The following is a 22667-nucleotide window of genomic DNA, read 5'->3' on the forward strand; positions in this document are numbered from 1 at the left end:
AAGTCTCTCCGTCTCCATCTCCCCCACCCCCACTTGATTAATTAGCCCTAGAGCCAGTCATTTCTAGTTACAATCATTAACCATTTCTCCCCAATTTCCCACTGGGTAAAAAATGTGAGTGTATTGGACAGGCATGGGTGGTGGTGGTGGATTACTCTTTAGTACTCCAGAGTGGTTAATGTGTGTTACAGGGGGACTAACCTGAGAGTATCCATGTCCCCTTTAAACAACTTTTTCCCGCTGACAGGTGGGGGAAGGGAGGCGTTCATATGATAAGACTGGGAAGGAGTGGTTTTATTATTATTTCTTCTTCTTCTTCTTCTTCTTCTTCTTCTTCTTCTTCTTCTTCTTCTTCTTCTTCTTCTTCTTCTTCTTCTTCTTCTTCTTCTTCTTCTTCTTCTTCTTCTTCTTCTTCTTCTTCTTCTTCTTCTTCTTCTCCAGCCCACATGTGTGGCTGAAGGTTTGTAATCTTCGTTACGAGGACTAGGCGAGGGAATGAGTCCGAATTAACTAATCCGGAGTAAGAAAGAAAGAAGATGCGGAGCTCTCTACCTGGCGCTGGAGGAGGAAAAAAAGAGTGCCGGCAGCAGCGAGGGTGGTTTGTAAGAACTCCAAGTTCCTGGTTCGTCTCCGCCGCCCCGCAAAAAGCAGTCGCTCCATCTAAGAGGAGCGCGCCAGGCTGCTCCGTCTAAGCCCCGTAACCCGACGTCTCTTATCTCGGGTGCCAGACTTCACGCCCCATTTCTCCAGCCATCTCTCAGCGCCTGCAGTCATCTCCAGGAAACCATCGGGAAGGCATCAAGCCTCCCTTTCAACTGCTTTATTATTTGTGCAGGAGCCACGGGCGACATCATTATTCATATTCATGGGATATTAATTGCTGTTGGAGAAGAACAAGAAGGAAAGAACGAAGAACAGCGGAGCCCGTGAAGGGGGGGGAGCAGGGGAGGGAAGCGAAGCCAGCCCCCCCGCTCTTTCCCGGTGCAAAACGCCGTGTGGACGCTTCGACACGGAGACCCTTGCCATCCCCGGTCCCTCCGTTCCGGGCCGAGAGCCGTGCGAGGAGGGAGCCCCCTGGCGGCAGGGCAGCGCGTTGCAGAGCGCCTTGGGAGGGCTCTGATTCGCCGCCCGGTCGCGGCGAGCGACAGCGAGAGGCTGGGACGCCCGCGCGAGTCTCGCAGGCGCTTCGTCTCCTTCCAGTTGAAATGACTCTTGGACAGCGCTCTAGGCTCGTCTATCCATCCGGCGCTCGCCTCGCTCTCCCCCCCCCCCCCCCAGCGCCACCCAGCGCCACCGCCGCTCCTCCCCCTCCCCTCTTCGCTCCCTTCCCCTCTGAAGAGATGATCGGCCAAGGTCTTTGCAGATAGATTTTTATCGAAAGTTAAAGAGCAGCCCATCGCCAGGCGCTGGCGAGCCAATAAGTCATTTTTAATAGAGACAAATCGCTCGGAACGCCCGGGCGGCGGCGGCGGCGGCGGCGGCGAAGAGACACTGGCCGGCGGGCGCGAGGGCGGGCGGGCGGTCCGGGCAGCCTCGGCTCTCCCTCCTCTTGTAAGTTTCCTGCCATCGTGATCGTCCCCCGGGCGCCTCCCTTCCGCATGCTGGCTTCGCGGCGGCGGCGGCGGCGGCACCTGTTTCCGCGGGACACCACCGGCCAGACCATGGAGCAGCCGCGCCGAGGACATCCTCGCTTCGCTCTCGGAGCTTCCGAACCCATGTAGCTGCGGGAGGGATTTTTTGCCCCCCCACACCCTCTTTTTTTCCCCTTTTTGGCGAAGAGGGGGTGGTGGTTTCTTTGCTTCCTATGGACTATTGCCGGAGATCCACGCCTGCTTTCGGACCGTCTATGCAGTAGGTCGCCCCTGTTCTCTCTTAGGGGGGCGGGGGACGGGCGGAGGGGATCGGATCGGATTTCTGTCTTTTGGGCAAAGGGGACTGAGAGAGAGACGAGACGCGCGCTGGGTGGGGGGCAGGTGCTGGGGCGGCGACACTTAGGCACACGGTCTAGGGCGACAGACAGGTGCGCGAGTCAGGAGCGCCGGAGAGGGCGATGCATCGGTGTGAGAGAGCCCTGGGGAGGGGGGCGCACACACAAGCACCTCTCTGTGCCTCTAAGGTGCAAACAGCTGATTCTGACCGTCGCCTGGAGTTTGATCCTTGATCTCGGGCTCGATCCGTGATCCTAGGCTAACCACCCCCCTCCCACGCCACTTTCCGCACGCCCAAGTGAGCCTCTCTCCTTCTCTCTCTCTGGACTCTGTCCTAGGCGGAGCGTCTGGGCTTGGCAGCAGCGATCAGACCGCCGCCTCCCGACCCCGTCCGTGCTCCTGACAGCAAAGAATAATCAGCGCTGGACACCAACCCCCCCCCCCCCGTTTCCACTCCCCTAATCCATCCCCGTCAAGGACCTCCCTTGCTCCGGAGTCACTCCGCAGCTAGAGAGACAGACAGCTCTGGCCCAAGGGAAGCCCTTCTCCCCGCCCTCTGCTCTGTAGATGGATTAACTCGATTCGAGTCGTAATTCGCTACCCACCGACCCACCCCCGCTGCCCTCTCCGCGTTCGTGTCTGGCTCCCAACAGCCCCCCCTCCCCGTCCCCCCCCCCGGCACCTCTTCCTTTCCATTTGCCCCGAAGAAGCCTAACCTTGTCTTGTGGTCATGGAGTCTATAATTTCCTTTTTGCCCAGGCTGCTGCCAGCTCTCCTGGTTCTATAAAAGTAGATGTCAGGTGGATCTATGTGCCTGGAGGAACAAAGAGCAAGCGACGGCAAAGCGGTGGAAGTTTGAGCGGGAGGATGCAGCCGGTCTATTGGTACGCGATGCTTCTGCTGCAGCCTGCGCTCTACCTGGTAAGTTTGAGATGCTCCCGCCGCCCCGCCCGCTCCCCAAAGCTCCCTCTCCCCCCTCTCTCTCCATTCGGTCTATCGCCACCACCCCGTCGAACTTGGGCTAAGGGCAGGAGAACACCAAGCCAAAGGCCTCGAGCCTCCAGCTGCTTCCTCCAGAGCCCGTGGCTGGGCCCTAGGCGGGTGGCGCTCGTGCGAAGGCGAGGGGCTTTGGGGGTTTGGGCAACTTCACCAGGCGCTTCTCCGTTAGCTTTCAGGCGTGCGCTTCCTGCCCGGCGGCCCCGCAGGATGCGTCCTTCTTTTGGTGGCGGTGCTGGGGGCTTCGCAAAGGGCGCCCCTGGGCCGTGTGCTGGACGGAGGTCTCGCAACCTTCGTGGTCTGTGACTCTGGTAGGGAATTTTATGTGCAGAAATGGTGGCTCTGCTTTGCGCCTGTATTCAAGGGGAGGCGATGGAGCTTCCAAGCTTTGGGAGGGGGGGGTGGGGGGCTCGGCAAAACTTTTCTTCCGCGTTCCATTTCTGCAGCCTCTGCCGAGCGGCGTTTTGGGATTACGATCCCCATCATCTGGACATGATGAGAGCTGTGGGAGAATGGACCCAAACAGGGCAAACGCCTGGGCATATAGAGCGAACGAGCGAGCGAGCGAGCGTGATATTCCCGGGACTCGCCCAAGAATTGAGTCCGGGCAGTCTTAAATCCACCCCAGCATCACGCACGGACCTCAGCTCCCTAAACTAGCATTTCACCAACCTGGCGCCCTCCAGATGTGTGGGACTACAACTCCCACCACCCAGCTGGGGCTGATGGTAGTCCCACACATCTGGAGGGCACCAGGTTGGGGAAGGCTCTCGATGTCAGGCTATGCCTCTTGTGGCGCGGGCCGCTTTGCTTCTACCCGTCTTTCTTCTTCTTCCTCCTCCTCCTCCTCCTCCTCGTGACCACTGGGTCTCTGTTGCTCTGTCCCCAGGGTGTCTTTAGTGCTTCTTGGGACAGCAGGGGATGCTTTGGTTGTTTCTCCAGCAAGTGCTGGTGACCCTTCACAAGAACAGAGAAGCACCGGAATGCCAATATACAGGCTCTTTGGGTGTGTGTGTGTGTGTGTGTGTGTGTCAGAATAAGATATATTGCTATAAACATTTCTCTATAAATACCGCCTGGTATTCCGTTTCTCTCCCACACCCCATCCCCATGAAGTACTATTGTATTGAAAAAGTCCCGTGGCAAATCCCCTTTAAGATTACCAGCGGGGACGAGAGTCAACACAACCGAATCTCGTTTCCCACCTATCCGACGCGCCCACACGGTCACCAGTATCAAAACTAAGCGAGCAGACCTCTATCTGCTTACCGAGTATGGGGAAATCGCTTTCAGGTTGGGAAAAGCAAGCGGTCTCGGAGGACCAGGCCGGACGGAAATAGATAAGAGCCCAACGGTGGCTTTAATAAGAACCGTGATCCGAAAAGTGCAACCCCCGAACCGATCCCAATGCAACCCTTTTCTAATATAAGCTTCCTTTCTTTGTGCGGTTGGCCAGCGATTGCAAGGTTTGGCCGCTTGAGGGCGCTGCGCGCCAGTCTCAGCCCGGCTCGGGACACCTTAGGGGTAAACAGGTGAACACTGGGGCAACCCCTCCAGATGGGAATACGCGCTCTTGGATGCCATCACCTGCTTGTACAACCTTCACCTACAAACGGACCATAGTCACAGTTCAGAAGTTTTAAAAAAAAGTCTTGGAGAACATTTTTTTTTTAAAAGAAAAAGATAAGACAAGAATGTATTTATTCTGGCTTCCTGTCTATTCCTGTTCTGCCAGGCGGAACCTTGGGAACGGGGTGCGGACTCAAAATAGGAAGCGAACAGGGTCGAGGATTGAGGGTCGTCTAAGATGCGCAGAGCATGAATGGCAGCAACTACTCTGATGACGTTGCTTTTTGGGAAGGGGGGGCCAGCGACCCAGGAAGGCTTGGCTGACTACGGATCCTTGAAAGGGTCATTTCCCCCCTCCTCGTTGCCCGATTTTGGTTGGTGTGTGTCGCCATTGCACTTCTCTCCGATTTTTATAGGGGTTGGCACTGGCAAGAGAACTCCAGGACGCACAATCTCTCCCGGGCAGGAGGCGCAAGATCAATACGCCTCGTGAATTTCTTTCCCCTCTCGCCTGTCCCTGTTGTCGAGTGGCACTTTAAAAAAAAAATCCTCTTTCCCAGTCTTTGCAACAACGAACGGCGCAGGATTTATTCTATCGCGGCGGCAGGCTGGAAACAAGCGCATTAATTCTCCTTTAATTGTAAACCGGGAGCATTTGAAAACCATTCAGTGTGCAAATTATGCTGATTCAATTACCGTTTAGTTACAGACTTCATTACCTGAATGCCTTCCACCCCTCTCCTCCTCCTCGCCCCCACCTCTGGATTTGGCAAGCGGGGAGAGAAGGGGAGGGAGAGAAAAGAGAGCTCTTGAAAAACAACAACAGTGCAAAACAGGATGGAGTAACATCCTGAAAATAAGCAACAGTTTAGGGCAGTTGTCAGCTAGGTTCGGTAGGACGCGGCAGGATTGCTCTACGATTCTTTGGCAAGTCAATACTAGCAGCCTGTTTACACTCGCTCTAGGTCTCTTGTGCTTTCACGGGGAGCATCCTGGGATAAGTGTGTTGTCTGCCTCCGCTTAGATGGATCTACTGGGTGGAAGAATCTAAGCATCTTCACGCGTAGGGACCGCAGCAGAGGGGAGAGGGAAGGGAAGAGATCCGTTTCCAACTTCGAATTCAGTTTCCAGAGCAAGGCCCTTGGCACGTGTAGACAAAACGTAAAGGGATTCGAATCCCTCGGGGTTCGGACAATGGGAAGGCTCGAAGGCTGGCTGCTGACGGCTCGAAGTGAGGAGCGCCCAGTTGCCGAGCCTGTAGGACGGGAATCCGGTCTTGGGCGTCCCTCCTGTCTCACGTCGGTCAGCCCTAATTCCCACAGGCGAACCTGCCCTCGCTCCTGTGATAGGTGCTGAAGGCGGCCCCTTTGGTCGCGCCCTCCGCCTCCTTGCAGGAAACGGACAGAGGTCACTGCTGAAACAGATGGGCAGGCAGGCAGGCAGGTCTCTCAAAAGGGCAGGTGGGCGCGCTGCTTGTTACGTGTTCCCTTAGATCAAAGAATGCCTTTAGTGGAACTCCAGTCTTCTGCTCTGCCTTTAAAGGGAATTTAAAGATTAAATTTAAAGTCGCTCCTTCTGACCAGTCTTAGATGCCCTCCCCCCGCGGCCCTTTGGCCTAGTACTCGGGAATCTCTTAATATCTGCTTAGAGGTATTTCAGATATTTGGGGGCTTTCTAGTTCCATCACACAACGGGCCGTGTATTGGGAAGCACGCCAAACGTACACAGAATAAATGAGGGTTTTTTTTCCCCCAGCCGAGGTCTTCCTTTTTTTCTTTTTACTCGATTTCTTTCAGTGGATTTGAGGGATACTATTTCTTTAAAAGAAGAAGAAGAAAGAAATGCAGAAGAAATAATGTTGCCTTGCCACAGTCTTAATATGGTTTGCCTTAACACTTCCAGTAAGGGAGAGATGGATTATTAGAGCATTCGAATAATTCCTAAATGGAAACTTGAGTCTGATGTCATTGCTGGACATTTTCCAGTAGGCTTCTAGAATGGAACTTATATTTATATGTGACATATAATAGTAGACACACACACACAACCACTGGACACAGTGAGGTATGATAATGCACTCTGATTTAACATACAAAATAAAATAGTATAGATATTTTTATGGAGAGAGCGAGAGAGCAAGAACCTATTATATACATGTGCCTATATATTTCATATAAAAGAAGTACACATACTCCATCCACGCTGATGCTATAATATATATTCAATATCCCATATGCAGGTATTTGGCTTTATATAAAATCGACCTGTGTTTATGCATCTACAATGCGATTCTCTCTATTCTAGACACTTTACCTGAAATCAAGTAATGAAAGCCGTCTAAGAATCCGAGTGCGTAGTAGGGATCTACACACCATTTAAGGGCTGGAGCTTATCCACGTTTACTCGGAAAGGTGTCCTATTGACTTCAAGGGCGCTTATCGCCTAGTAAGTGTGCATGGGATCGCAGAGTAGGACACAGTCTTGATTTAAAGCTCCTTTAAAATCCTTTAAAATAGATTAGACTTTTAGCTGCAATCCTATACACCCTTACTTGTGAATAAATCCCATTGAACTTAATGCTTCTGAGTAGACATGCATAGGATTGCGCTGTAATCTCTCTCTCCTTTACGATCCAAGCTTTAGTGTTGCGGTACAAAACAGCCCAACTGAATTGGGCTGTTTTGTACCTACTAACACGCTCCAGAGGTCTAAGAGCGCCCCGCCCCGCTACTTTTATCCGGAGAGCTGAGGGAAGAGGCATGGCAAAGCGGCGCTCGGAACTGGAAGCATTTCTCTCCGGGACAGGTGGCTTTCAAATCTGGTCAAAGGTACCGGCTGTACCTTTCCACTTTGTCACTGATCCGTTGCTACAGAGATACCCTCCCTTCTAAGAACAATTCGAAGCCGTGGCGTGAGTTTGTAGCTCCCGCAGGGAACACCTGTCTGCTCTCTCTTCTAGGAAAATGGCACAAGAACAGGCAGCTTTCGGGGCGAGCGGGGAGGGGGACACGCTGGAGGAGATCTGCAGGCAAATATTTAAATCTCCCACCCCACCACCGGGAGGGTTAATCAGGCTGGTTCCCCCCCCCCCCCAGTTGTTGTAATGCCGGCGTGCGTTCCCATTATTGCATATTAGACACGAGGCGGCTCTTTGGGGGTTAGTTGATAAACCGCCCGCGTGTCTGCCCTGGTCGACGGTGCGATCGTGTGAACCTCCAAACTGATCATCAGGACTTGACTTTTATTGTGTCAAGGCATCCAAACTGATCTCCCCCGGCCTAGCAAGCTTTTCTCTAGAGATAAATTGTTCACAGGGAGGCGAGACGGCTGGAGACGGGAAAACGCCTTCGATTTGCCTTTACTTGTTTTTCTAGATTCGGTTCAGGCAATTAATTTGCTGCCTTCGAATCTTGTATTTGAAACAATATGTCCCAAAGAAGTAGATGGCATTTACGTGTGTGTGTATATACTTTCTACAACTTTATACTGTCTACTGCCCAGGTTCCAGAACTGAATTACTTCCCAGCTCAATCCACTGGAGCAAAAATTACTGCTCGATGCTTAAATCCTAAACTGTCACCCCCAATACGTGGTAGTAAGTTTCACTGACGTCAGTGGGGTCGGCACCTTGCACCACGCGTTTACTCAGAAGTAAACCCAATAGGCTTCAAAAGAACTTATTTCTGTGTAAGTGCAATTATAATCGAAGTTTATTACAACTACTACTACCACTATTTTAATAATACAATTTCGCCCTGAGTGATCGGCCCCAAGGACTTCCACGCAACGCAAGTGACGGATGGAGTCGTACTGCCCTGAAAGAGATTTCCTGATCTAGACTCGTAAACCGGTGTAAGAAATGAGAGGAGTTGGATTTGCCTTCATGAAAACACTCGAGAGCGTTAGATGCTTGCACGTTCCATATCCGCGTGTCCCGATCTGCGTGGGTCCGGGTTCCATGTGTTCGATTCCTCCTCTGTCTCTCTCTGTGTGAAGTACATCGAAGAGGGCCCAGCTGGTCTGTTCAACTGCGGCGTTCGAGGGCGAAGTGTGCCCAAGGACTGCCTGACGGGCCATGGAGTTTGGGGGCCTGTTGCCCGAGGCCAGCTTTAGAGACCGGCTAAAGAGGGGCGGTTTCGCGTTGCCTTGAGAGAAGGGACGCGCTCCATTATCTGCTCCACAGTCACAAATTCTAGAGCTGTTGGAGCTTCGTGCAGTGCTATTCAATTGGCCCCAATTGCGGTCATTTTGTTCTTCCCAGTTACCGCCAGCCGTTAGGGGCGGAAAGAGGGTCCCCTTTTCTTCCGAGTAAGGTAAGCGTTTCCCGCAAACTGCAGGGAAACCATTACCAGCCGGGTGGTATTGTCCTCCCGTAACCGTGCTTTACAAGATTTTTCAAAAGGCGTGTTGTTTTTTTTCCTTTTTTCTTCTGGGGTGGTGCTGAAAGCATTCGGCTATTATTATCCCTGGCTTTTTCTTTAAAGCGATTTGCTGTGTTTTGTAAACCTGGGGGACGGGCGGGGGAGATCAAAACAACTGGGCGCGCTGTTTGCGTGTTGGGCAACTCACACCACACGGTTGCAACCATTCATTTTCATTTCCTTTTGTTCAGAAGTAAAAAAATAAAATAAAATCGATCCATCGGTCAATCCCTAGCTTAAATTCTCTGTGTACAGAAAATAGTTCCACACCGGAGAATTCTTAATGCTGTGTAGAATCTGAGCCATGTTGCAACAGGCGGCATGCACGCAGATAGGAAATTATGTGTCTACGCACTTCTGGGTGTTGGATAAATACTTCTTGTGTATATGCACACATATACACGTGTATAGAGTGGTTGTGTATAATAGATACAGCTGTTATGGTAAACACACACACACACACACACACAAACATTGTAGTGTATAACTTGCATGATATGTAATCTGACCAATGCAGTCCTTCTGTAGGCTTTCATTTGGAGTGTTTGTATTCCAAATAACACCAGTAGATGATTATGGATATATAGATAGCCTGATGACAATGTATATACCTCCCCGCAATCCCCCTCTCACTCTCTTTGTGAGTATAATCAGCTAATGTAGTGTTTTCTTCTATTCTGTTTCTTTTATTTAGGTTCCATGTCTAGACCCAGTTTCCTAGGTGTAAGCCCCATTTAACTCAGTGGAACTTATTTTTGAGTATACAGGCAGAGCTCATACTGTTAGCCTTGTCCAACCTTCTTGCATCACAATCCTATGCATCACTCCTACTGCATTCAATGAGTCTTACTCCCCAGATTATAAGTGCTGGGCTTTATTCACTGGAGTATTATCATACCCCCATCTGGTATGCTAACTTTTCCCTTGCCTTGGTTCCACAGGTGTTACTGAGGAACAGCCCATTAATTTCAATAGAGCTTCCTCATGAGTAAAGCTCCTTAAGAACACAGCCATGAAGGTCTACATTTCTGTGTTCTCTCTCTCTCTCTCTCTCTCTCACACACACACACACTGAGGGGGGAATTGTAGTTTTGCAGTTATTCTCCCCCTCTCTTTCTCTTCGAAATCACCACAAACTCAAGTACAGGGGAGAATATTTAGGCAACCTGTGTGTGTGTGTGTGTGTGTGTGTGTGTGTGAGAGAGAGAGAGAGAGAGAGAGAGAGAGAGAGAGAGAGAGAGAGGTTTTCTTTGCAGTTTGGGGTTAGCTAGTTGAATCCCCCCCCTCTCTCCTCCACCCCCGTTCTGCTCCAGTGGCTTAGTCTGAATCTTGGAAGGTCCCTCCAATCCACACAGACAGCATCTCCACATCTGGCTGACTAGCCAAGACTTCCGAGCCAGGAAGTAATAAGAGGTCCATTTAAACCCTTCAATAGCCTGCCTTGCTTCTAAACCGCCATTTTAATTAAAAATCAGGTACGAAGCCACTTTTCTTTCCAGCGAGGCAGTCAAGAGGCCAAGCGGGTTAGCCAGCCCCTTGCTGGGAAGAGCCAATTTCTCGAGTGAATCAAGCCCTGGCCAGCCCCGTCCCTCCCCAGGATCGCTCCCCCTCACCTCTGTCCTTCCCTCTCCATTGTAGTTCGGGCGACGCTCGCCTGGTGATTTGCCAGCTAGTTTAACTCACAACCGGCTCTTGTAAGTCAGCATTTAAAGCACCCTCTTGGGTGCTTGGTAAATAGGGCTTTAGCCATTTTTTATGCAGCAGATTGACATGTTGACGACTCTGCTTGAAGGGAGCTTCTACCTCCTCCCTCTCCTTCCTCCCCCCCCCGCGCCTTTTTGCAAAAGCTTGGCAAGCGCTTCATCAAGGATAAAAAGGTTCTGCCGTAAGGATGTCACTCAATTTATTGTGAAAGTCGAATGAATTACGTTTAATGAAAGTGCTCCCCCGATGAATATTACCAGCCATTTCCTGAGTTGGCTCTGTCAGATTGATAGGAAAGAAATGCCAGCCCTTCGTCTCCCCAGAAGATCTCCAATCTCAATTACTGCGCAAGCTTTTCCAAGAGCCGCTGTCATTTATTTATTACATTTATACCCCGCTTTGCGGCCCCCTCCTAAAAGGAATCCAAGGCAGCTTACATGATCCTCCTTCCTGCTTTATCTTAACAACCCTGTGAGGAAGATTAGGCTGAGAGTCAGGGACTGGCTTAAAGTCACTGAGTGAACTTCATAGCCGAGTGGGGACTAGAACTCTGATCTCCTGAGTCCCAGTCCAACACTCTAACCACTACACCACACTGGCTCTCTCTGTGATTGCGCATGGGATAGATAGGGTAGAAGACTCAAGGGTCCTCGGTAGGAGGAACAAGTAACCACCTGAGGTTAGATTTCACCCACTCTCAGCTCCAATCCTGCCCGTCACTGGGGGTTATTACTGCCACTTCCATGGGGCTGTTCTGCTTCTGGAGTTCTGCTGACACTTGCAATTAGAGGCAGAGAGACAGGTAGCCATAAACCAAGGTTTGTCCCCGCCCATGAACAATTTTTTCACGGGCACATTTTGGTTGAGTTCCTCGTGGCAATAAGGGGATCAAATAATAAAGATGGAAAGGAATTCTGAGTTGCTCCCCTTGGCACTGAATAACTACAGGGCCCCCCATGTCTCAAATATTAACGGTGGAGAGCTTGTGGATCGGAAGGGGAGGCTTCCAGATGTAATTGAGCTTTACTATCTCTTTAAGCACTGCAAAATGCATTTTTGGATGGGTGATATATGGGATTCATGGTCTTTGTATGCGTATTTATCTTAGTATGCAGCCCAAACTTCATGTTTACTCAGAAGCAAGTTCCATGTTCTATTGAAATTTGCTTTCAAGCATACATGATCCATTTAATGAATTTAGGACTCCCACTTAACCAGCTCGTGTTTAAAATGTCTTCCCATCTGAGTATTCCTGATTAACAGAGTTATAACTTTTAATGTCTTCCCATCAGGCTATTGCTGGTTTGATGTGATCCAGTGCATTTAGGGTGCAATCTTCTGCATATTTAGAAGTCCAGCAACTCCCAGCATGCCCCAGTTGGGAGTTGTAGGACTTTTTTTTTCTGTGTACACATGCATAGGATTGCACCCTTAGGGTGAAATCTTTAAGTACCCTATTCTGATGAGTGAGATCCAATAAGAGTAATCTTACAGCAATTTACCTTGGAAGTAAGTACTACCGAAACTTGTATGACTCAATTCCCGATTAAGTTTGTGCTATTCGTGTGTTACAAGAAAGAAAGCCCCATCGAAATATATTCATTCACTACATCTCTATACCGTCCAATAGACGAAGCTCTCAGGGAAACTTACAAAGAATTTACTGAAGTTTCAAGCAAGTGTTCGTAGGATGTCATTCTAAATGATTGTTACATTGCATCCCATCACCAAAATAAGAAAACAACAGGGAGAGAAAAGAAGTTGCCCTAATGAGAACACACTTTACCATGCAGTCGGGAATGAGGTTATCAGCATCCTCAGTATCTGCAGAATGACAGAGAGGCTATACCTTTCTCTGTCTCAGCCTTCCAGGGTCCTCAAAACCTAAAGCGAGACAGCAAACAAACACCACCCAGTATCCATTCTCCAAAGTCACAACTAATTAGACTTTTGGACTGCCCATATTAAGAGTTATCAATATTTAAGCCTGCCTTCTACTTTCCCCATTTCTTTTTTCCAAAGGGGGTGACTTAATCTGCAACCCAAACAGCAGCACAAGATTTTCAAGCCTCAAGTCTACTCTTAACCAGATGGTGGAGTCAATGCTGAATGCAAGGGTAACCAAGGATGTTGTGTCAATCACAGCTCTTTGTTAGGGACACCTGACGACAGAGCCCAGGAACCAATGAATGATGCTTAAAGAGAACATCACATTTTTAACCCACATTATTGAGATCAGCTAAGCAACCGCCACACCCTTTCTCAGTCTTTCTCTGCTCATATTTTCCCACTCTTGATTTTGAAATGAGAAGTAGCTTTCTACAATCTTGTATCTAGGGTGACCATATGGAAAGGAGGACAGGGTTCCTGTATCTTTAACAGTTGTATAGAAAAGAAAAGAGGGCAGGGCTCTTGCAGCTCTAACTGTTGTGATGAAGAGGGAATTTCACCAAGTGCTGTGCATGCATACAAATGACACCTGCTGAAATTCCCTTTTCTGTACAACTGTTAAAGATACAGGTTTCCTGTTCTCCTTTCCATATGGTCACCCTATACATTGTATCTATATTTCTATATGTGTTTTTTTTAAATAGCATAGAGACTAATATTCAGAACCAACCCCATTTTCCAGACTAGTGCTGAGACAGTGGACTCAGCTATAAAATATATGATCCATGTTGTGCCTGTACAACATGTCTCATGAAGGCTTTCCATTAAAACACAGAAGTTATTTGACTGCCCTGGAGTAAAATGTATTTGTGCGTGTGTGCTACCTCTTGACTTTGAATACAGAGCTAACACCTTATCCATGGAGGAATGCCGGCTTTTTAATGTTCATTTGGCTAATCCTGATGGATAGGTTTCCAAGCAAATATGATTTCATCTACTCAAAGAGAGAGAAAATATGTATCTCATTTGTGGGCAAACTGTCGAGTTAAATGGAATTCTTCATCACAACTTATAAACACTTAGGAGTAATTTGAAAGGTTGGGAAGCTTTACACTTTTTTTTTTAATGTCACCTCATCCTGCTTTTAACTACCATCAGTATTTCAAAAGGCCTGCTCTTTTCTGTGCATCTCTACAGCCAGTCTGTTCCAGTCAATTATACTTCATTGGCATGACAAGGTTTCAGCCAAAATGGAAATGATCGAGATCTGTATTAGCCCCTGAGAGGAAGGAGAGAGAGGTTGCATTCTGTGATCTGCACTATATTTGCTTTTAGTGTCACAGCGGTGGAGACCTATTTTCTTCTTTCTTGTTATTTTAAAGATAGGATCTCAAGAAGTTGAGGCGATACCTTAAAAACAACAACTCAGCAGCCTTGAGTTCTAGGGTAACAAGTTTGCCCATTGGCTGGGATTTCAGAAAGCCCAGTCTCCTGCCATACCAATATAGTTGGTCTAGTATACCTCGTTTCTCTTTTGCTTTCCTTAGGGATCTTTCAAGCATTTGAAAGTCCTAATTTGAAAGGCCTAGTCAATTTGAAAGTCCTAGTCAAGCATTCAAGTCCTAATTTTCAGGACCCTGGAAAGCTCTTCCCGCAGCCTTTCCTTGCGTAACGTCCTGACAATAGCTGGGTCCCTCCTTCAGGACCCTGGACAGCACTTAAGCGTTCTTGAGCTGCCACAGTAGTTACCCGCTCAACCTCAATCCGTAGGAGTAGCGACCTTTACAACAGGCGTGAGAGGCGTTTTCTAGTCCTTCGCGTAGTAACTTCGGCCAGTTAACAAAGCACAGCTCCAGAGCGCAATCTCTTGCCTCGGAAACAAAGAAAGCGCATAACAGAGATTGATGTCAGTCTCATTAACTATCGATGCTATTTGATGAGCAGCGACTTGAATAAAACATTTCTCCTGAAGGAAGCCTAAGCCTTCCCTTTCTCTCTCGCGCTCTCCCACTTCAGCAGAAACGCCTTCCCTTTTGAACGCGTTTGAGGCATCAGAAGAGGATTTCATCTCCAAATAAGGGAGAGAGCTAAGGAGGACGGAGCCCTTGTGCGGGCAGCCTTCAGCCTCCCTATTTATAGTTACACACTTTCTAGTGTAAGTTATGTTGCTTTCCAGGATGAAAGGAGAGGGCTGTTCTTTACAGGGATTAGAAGAGAGAACCGATTGAGCAACCGGATTTGTACATTTCCTATCTGTACTGACTGACTAGTCTTAAAAGTAGATAGATGGAAAAACAGATTCATTATTCGCTGCAGAGAAAGTGTCCATTGGAAGGATTGGGCATGTGTAGGGATATCTGATATTTATCAGTGTCTGGAGGACAGTATCAGACTGTCCCAACACCTCTTGTTAGCCTAATTTCCATACATCTTCCTTTCACTAGCTTAACAACACTCTCTCTCTCTCTCTCTCTCTCTCACACACACACACACACACAGAACACCCCCTCCACAACTTTAATAGAATGGAAAGATTAAGTTGAAAGGTTATTGACAATGAAATAGCTGCAGACTAGTAAAGGCAGAGTATTGGATGACTGTCACCAAAGGAAGAGAATGAGTGACCTTTCTAGTGACCCTTTACTAAATTGACCCTTCTCCTTATCCAACAAATAATAACAGTTAATTAATTACTTGATTAATTAACCCAGGCCTTTAGAATGCAACAAATCTAATTTGATCCTGAGCCAAGCCTTAGGAATTGTGCCATAAGGAAGCAATTGTAGTCGGCCAGCCATAGTGATCGGTGTCAAAAATAACAAAACACACACACAAACAAACAAACCCATTTAAGTGTTTGCCCAATTAACTTAAACATAAACGGTAGTTTTTGGCTTTCCAACGAGCCTTCCCTTCCCCGTTAAGTAAGAGATAATCATTGACTTTCCCCCTCGATCGTATAAATCCCCACTTAATATTGACAGAGCTGTCCCCCAGGGTTTTGCTCACAGAGAAGCGGTTGTCGATAAAACACAAGAAAGTTGACAAGAAAAGGTGTAACTGGATGAGTGATGGGAAGCCTTACAATAAAGAACGTTGATGGGAATAGATTGGGCAGCACTTTAAATCAGGGTTATTCAAACACCCACTTGGAGTACCTTGGGGACTGGGGCAGGGGTGGGAAGGAGGCAAGGTGAGGATGCTAAACAGTTTAGCAAGTCGTTGGCTTCATGTGGATCAAGGAAAGAGCAGTGAACCTACCTTAGAACATCCCAGGTTCAAGGGCTCTCTTTGTCATTGACTCTGGGTGTGCCACTGTAGAGCCAGCCACAGTTTGCTACCTGCAGTGCAGGGATGGTTCTTTTGAGGCTCAGCAACTGAAAACTTGACACACATGTTGCAGTTTCACTGAGATGCTGTTTTTATTGCAAAAAAATCCTACCTGTCCTCAAATAAGCTCAGGGTGGCCCACCTCTAGCTTTATCATCTCAACCCCGTCCCCCCTACCAAATGTGGTAGGTTAGGATGAGAGATAGCAACTGATCCTATGGTGAACCAGTGAGCTTTGAAAATGGGTGGGGTTTCTCTGGATCTAAGCCGACATTCTAACCACTACACCCCACTAGTAGTTCTTTTAATCACAACCTTCTCAGTAATAAATCACGTACAACATCTTGGCTATGCAAACTTGTTTTACAAGGTGATTCACCTCTGAGGCAAATGACTAATTAAGCCTATTTTATAGGTGGGCAAAGTAGAGGTGCAGTGAACTGGAGCTCAGGTAGGATTTGAACCTGGATCTTCCCCACATTTCAACACTTTGTTATGCTGAACCAAATGATTGAACTACAAGTTCAATCGCAGCTTTTAAAGCTCAGCTAAAAACTTTTCTTTTTCCTAAAGCTTTTAAAACTTGATTTTGTTCTGACTTTTCTACTGTTAGTTTTACTCTACCCTGTGCCTGTTTGGTGCATTCTCTTCCCCTTCCTATTGTTTTATTATGATTTTATTAGAATGTAAGCCTATGCGGCAGGGTCTTGCTATTTTATTGTTTTACTCTGTACAGCACCATGTACATTGATGGCACTATAAATAAATAAATAAATAATAATAATAATAACAACTTGTTTTCCTGATCTGGCATAGTGCATTAACCCTTACATGCACCACTTTAGTATTCCAATCCCCCCCCCTCCATTGCCAATATCCGGCAAGAGACAGATGTGTTCTGAAAGTATCCTTCCCTCTCTTTGGTCCTTTCCAAGCTCTGCCTGAGTCATCCTGGTATCTCTTGGCTTATTCTCAATTCACTTGGGGAATGGCACAGATGAGGCCTGTGCCATTGAACAGACTGCTCTGATGCAGGCTGGTTTCCCATTTTGCTTATTATTAGCTGCAGCCTCCCCTGTTGCTAGATGGTTGGCAAAGCCATCTCCAGCGAAGACACCCTTGTTTGCATATGAGTAAAAGGCCAGAAAAGAATGAGGCTGCTGCATCGCTCTGCTTTGAATTCTCTGTATCAAATGGCGAACCCATTTGGCTTCCCTATTCCAAGCTGAATGAATGCTAAGATTATTGAAGAACAAAAGCTTGGGTGACTTGTCTCCCCTCCGTTTCTTGATGAACTTTAAAAGTCATTCTAATGCAAATATTTCTGCATTATTTTGTCTGCCTATTTCCTAAAAGCCCACCAAGGGGAAAATATATATATCTTGGACTCTGTGTATACCCCTCTTAGCAGCACATCCACTGTGAAAAGGATCTCCAGAGAACAGTGATGCAAACTCATTTCTTGGGGATAATGGCTGTTCTTCAGGGGACATGTAATTAAGATAAGGGAAAAAAAGTTTCTTAGAGATAAGTTCTACAACTGCATGGTTTTAAAAGAAAATCTATTATTTTACTGAATTTGAGCTCCTTCAGCTGGGGGGAAACAGCGTTGCCTTACAGTGGCTTTGATTCCGGCTTCTCTTTCGCATTTGCAATGAGTTGTAATTACATGAGGAAGAGAGCAGCAACCACATGGCACATACAATTCAATAGGTCAGTGCCCTCTGTTGGGCATTTTAAAGTACAACTTCAGCTGTACACAGCAGGAAAACCTGACAAATCCTAATATATCTCAGAAGAGTTGGGTTTTCTGAGGTTTATTTATTTTTTACTGCTAAAACTGGGGAATGGAGTGGGAGATGTGCAGGAGGCTGTTGTCATCATCAAAATGACACAGTGCCGCAGGGCTCAGTCCTGGGACCAGTGCTCTTCAACATTTTTATTAATGATTTGGACGAGGAGGTGCAGGGAACGCTGATCAAATTTGCAGATGACACCAAATTGGGTGGGATAGCTAATACCCTGGAAGACAGAAACAAACTTCAAAGTGATCTTGATAGGCTGGAGTGCTGGGCTGAAAACAACAGAATGAAATTTAATAGGGATAAATGCCAAGTTCTACATTTAGGGAATAGAAACCAAATGCACAGTTACAAGATGGGGGACACTTGGCTCAGCAATACTACAAATGAGAAAGATCTTGGAATTGTTGTAGATCACAAGCTGAATATGAGCCAACAGTGCGATATGGCTGCAAGAAAGGCAAATGCTATTTTGGGCTGCATTAATAGAAGTATAGCTTCCAAATCACGTGAGGTACTGGTTCCTCTCTATTCGGCCCTGGTTAGGCCTCATCTAGAGTATTGCGTCCAGTTCTGGGCTCCACAATTCAAGAAGGACGCAGACAAGCTGGAGCGTGTTCAGAAGAGGGCAACGAGGATGATCAGAGGTCTAGAAACAAAGCCCTATGAAGAGAGACTGAAAGAACTGGGCATGTTTAGCCTGGAGAAGAGAAGATTGAGGGGAGACATGATAGCACTCTTCAAATACTTGAAAGGTTGTCACACAGAGGAGGGTCAGGATCTCTTCTCGATTCTCCCAGAGTGCAAGACACGGAATAACGGGCTCAAGTTAAAGGAAGCCAGATTCCGGCTGGACATCAGGAAAAACTTCCTGACTGTTAGAGCAGTGCGACAGTGGAATCAGCTACCTAGGGAGGTTGTGGGCTCTCCCACACTAGAGGCATTCAAGAGGCAGCTGGACAACCATCTGTCAGGGATGCTTTAGGGTGGATTCCTGCATTGAGCAGGGGGTTGGACTCGATGGCCTTGTAGGCCCCTTCCAACTCTGCTATTCTATGATTCTATGATTCTATGATATGAAAATGACCTGCAGACATCCTTGGGTGGCCAGTCATAAGCATGCTATAAAACACTTGTTTAAACAAGCTCTTTGTTTCCAGCAGCAAAATGAAACAATTATAGGGGGTTCTGGATTTCTTCTGATAATATGATACTGCTGCTTTTGGGTTTTGTTCTTCTGGTCTGATGTTTTTATTAATTTTGTATTGATTTTACATGACATTTGAACATTTTTTAAAAGGTGGCATCAGAGCCATAACCATGAGGGGCCTCCCCTTTAGAGAGATTCTAGGCTTCTTCCCTATTCCCCCACCCACAGGTTTTATAAAAAGGTAAATCTAGCCATTCATTTGTGCAAATATAAGGGGAAATATGCAGGCCTTATTAAAATGGATCAGTAAGTAATTGCCTCCATGACCTGCATGTAGACTGCCATCTGACGATGATCCCGACAGATTCCTGCATTGACCAGGGGCTTGGATAAGGCAACCTCCAGGTCCCTTCCAACTCTTAACATTCTTGGATTCCATGATCCCTGCAGGGATTTGGTTAGCCACTGTTTAGAATCTCAGGTGACCATATGAAAAGGAGGACAAGGTTCCTGTATCTTTATCAGTAGCATAGAAAAGGGAATTTCAGCAGGTGTCATTTGTACGCATACAATACCTGGTGAAATTCTCTCTTCATCACAACAGTTAAAGCTGCAGGAGCCTGGCTCTCTTTTGTATCTGGTAAAGAAGGCAGGGCTCCTGCAGCTTTAACTGTTGTGATGAAGAGGGAATTTCACCAGGTGCTGCATGCATACAAAATGATACCTGCTGAAATTCCGTTTTCTATGCAACTGTTAAAGAAACAGGAGTCCTGTCCTCCTTTTCATATGGTCATCCTAGTTTAGAATGATACCATGCACTGTACAAGGGGCTCCCTTTAAAAAAAAATCTTGAAATTGCTGTTGCTTCATAACAGAGCTGCAAGGTTTGCAATTGACACTGGGTATTTTGATCATATTATGCCTGTGATTTGCTAGCTGCTCCCTGTCTTTCTTTGATTATATAGGAATCAATCTGCCACTGTCATTGTGTTTATCATCATATGTAGTTTTTAAAGCCTCTCGTGATTGAACTGTTCATGAAACAACTCTTCTGTTAAGCTATCTTGTCAAGAAATGCTGTCATAGGCCTCGAGGTATATAAAACAGCTTATGTAAAGTTAATGGACTGCCTTCTATATTTACAATCTCATTTGGAGTGCCAAAAGTCTTTTCAGAGTAATATATGTATTTAAAATAGGTGCAATATAAAACTTGCATATTCAGGTTCGCTACATAGTCATAAACAATGTCATGAAGTGTTCAAAATCGGGTTGGGTACAATTTTACAATCAGTAAAGCGTAATCTATAGTGCCACTAATAGCTGCTCTGGAACTTGATATGAACAATTAAAAAAAAGTTAAAAATACATTTTGTGCAGGGGATCCTGAGCATATTAAATATATATCTTACAGTGCTAACTCTCTTTAACATATTGCAGGACAGGTGTTTTTTTAAAAACAACAACAGGGATACAACTGTTGAATTAATGGATCTTATAGGAGCACTGGGAATCGCTCCCTATAAAGGGGAAAGTATGTGTGTGTCACATATGTCCCAAAATGTTTATCCGCTTCCAGATATGGTACTGCCTTAATGCTGTTCACCCAGACAGGTTTTTGTGTATGTGAATCAGAAAAAAATCTAAAAACATGAATTTTGGGCTTTTAAGTATTTTTTAAAGAATTTAATAAAACCTAGGTTTATGCCTACAACTCCCAGCATCCCTTGGGTGAGAGGCAAGACTTACTGGCCTTTGGCAGCCATTGTGATTCCTGAAGTCAGTCAACCCAATTCCACATAAAAGGAAACAACCCACATAAATGGGCTACATCCATTTGCAGTGCCTCTTCCCAACTGCCATGTGTGGTTTTAAAATCATAACTACCGTGTTTCCCCCCCAAAAAGACAGTGTCTTATATTAATTTTTGCTCCCAAAGATGCGCTAGGTCTTATTTTCAGGGGATGTCTTATTTTTCCATGAAGAAGAATACGGTACACATTTATTGTTGAACAAAAAAAAAAGGTCTTATTTTCGGGGGGATGCCTTATATTACAGCGAGAGGCAAAACTGGAAGTAGGTCTTATTTTCGGGGGATGTCTTACTTTCGGGGAAACAGGGTAGATACAACAACGTGTCTTTGAGAGGCTGGACTCTGGACATGTTCAAAGGCACCCCGTCCTGATAATCGGTTTTCTCAGAAACTGAGGGAAGCACATGCACAGCCTTCACCCTTAAGAGGGAGGGAGGGAGGGAAGGAAGGAAGGAAGGAAGCACTCTGTGCATGCTCAGAAGCAGGATTGACAAGGGTGGGGGCAAGTGACCAGCCCAGTCCCAGCCCTTCAGTACAGGCTCCTGATGGAGCACTTTGTGGGTGAGAAATGTAGCCTGAGGCAGTCACAGCAGGACTTTGCCAGAGTTGTGCGTGCCCACTGACAGACGCTTACCTCCCGTCCATGGCGATGCTATTCTTGGATGCTCTGTCAAGGAGCAGCATCAGCCACTAGAGGAAGAAAGCACCTCTCAGAAACCATGGGCACCTAAGGGCCGCCAAAGGCATACTAGGAGGTGTAGTACTGGCACCACTATCTCTCAGTCCTAATTCGGCCTCCACTAACTGACTTTCCCCAACTGCCGCTCACTCCCCCTACCATTCCATTCTCGCCTTAGCTCTCAGTCATTCCTTCATTCATTCTTGTGTTTCAATAGCCTTGGGTGGGAGGGAAGATTTATCACCCTGTGGCAGCCATCATCTGGAAGTGGCTCGCCATCCTGGGCCTGAAGGGAGAGCGCTTGGGTTGGCTGCCTCAGTTATTAGGCCCCATTGGGAGCATAAGGGAAGGAGGTTGCAGCTCTGGGCAAAAGGCATGCTGGGAGTTGTAGTTTTTCTTTTCTGTGGGGACAAGGAAAATCATGACGACAGCTTCAAGATGGCCCTGGCCAGGCGTTGAGGGAGAGAGAGAGAGAGAGAGAGAGAGAGAGGAAACTAATTTAATTGGTTTTAAAGTTATCTCACAGGCCTAGGACAGGTCTACCTTGCAGGGTTGTTATGAGGGTAAGAGAGAAGGGAATGAATTTAATTAGTTTAAAGGTTAACTCATAGGCCTAGCACTGGCCTACTACTTTAAGATACCTTGCAGACATAAGGGGGCTGAGCACCATAAGGCGGTGGATCTGCTTCCCTACTATATGTTGTTCAGATATCTGGGCAATGCTGGGTGTATTTTGAAAACATATTTTTAAGTTTGCATCTTTTAAAGGATCTTGTGTGTCCTGATTGTTTTTGAAGTTTAGATGGCTGCTCTGGCCAAAGCATGATGGGAGGTGTAAGCTCTTCAGGTAAAACAAAAAATATGGTTTATCACAAAGCTCTAATTTAAAATACAGTTCTTATTAACAGAAATTTCCATTTATTCTAACAAAACAATTTACTAACGCAACCAAACAGAAAAAACCCAATCAACCTAAAGATGAATAAGTTGCATAGAAATTTATTATATATCAAATAAATGTTGTAAACATTATTCACAGACCCGAGCAACGTCAGGCATGTCAGCTAGAAGAGAATAAAACAGAGAGCAATGTTTGGCATGTAGCAAGATTGGCTTGTATATCTTTTTAGAGCAAAATGGGAAATGAAAGGTCTGTCAAGACAGCTTTTTAAAATATAGGTTTGGTTCTGCAAGCCAGACAATATGATAAGCATTATGTGAGTATTAGCCCTTTACCTGTGCTGTGGACTGGGATTCTTTAAGAACATAAGAGCCACGCTGGATCAAATCAAGGGTCCATCTAGTCCAGCATTCCATTCACACCGTGTGATTGATCCCTAGGTATTTTATTACAGCACCCCCAACATCAAAAAGCCTCACTGTGTG

General features: G+C 46.7%; 1 protein-coding gene across 1 annotated transcript in view; it reads left to right on the forward strand.

Annotated features, from left to right (window-relative positions):
- The first annotated feature begins 1762 nt into the window (after positions 1-1762).
- The window catches only part of NXPH1 (neurexophilin 1), a 212675-nt gene continuing 191770 nt past the window's right edge, over positions 1763-22667 (forward strand). The window contains exons 1-2 of the mRNA XM_063123402.1: positions 1763-1851; positions 2688-2849. Coding sequence (XP_062979472.1) covers positions 2796-2849 — 54 coding nt within the window. The 5' untranslated portion in view covers positions 1763-1851; positions 2688-2795. The remainder of the gene's footprint in view (positions 1852-2687; positions 2850-22667) is intronic.

The sequence above is a fragment of the Elgaria multicarinata genome, chromosome 1 (assembly GCF_023053635.1).
Source record: "Elgaria multicarinata webbii isolate HBS135686 ecotype San Diego chromosome 1, rElgMul1.1.pri, whole genome shotgun sequence".
Classification (NCBI taxonomy): domain Eukaryota; kingdom Metazoa; phylum Chordata; class Lepidosauria; order Squamata; family Anguidae; genus Elgaria; species Elgaria multicarinata.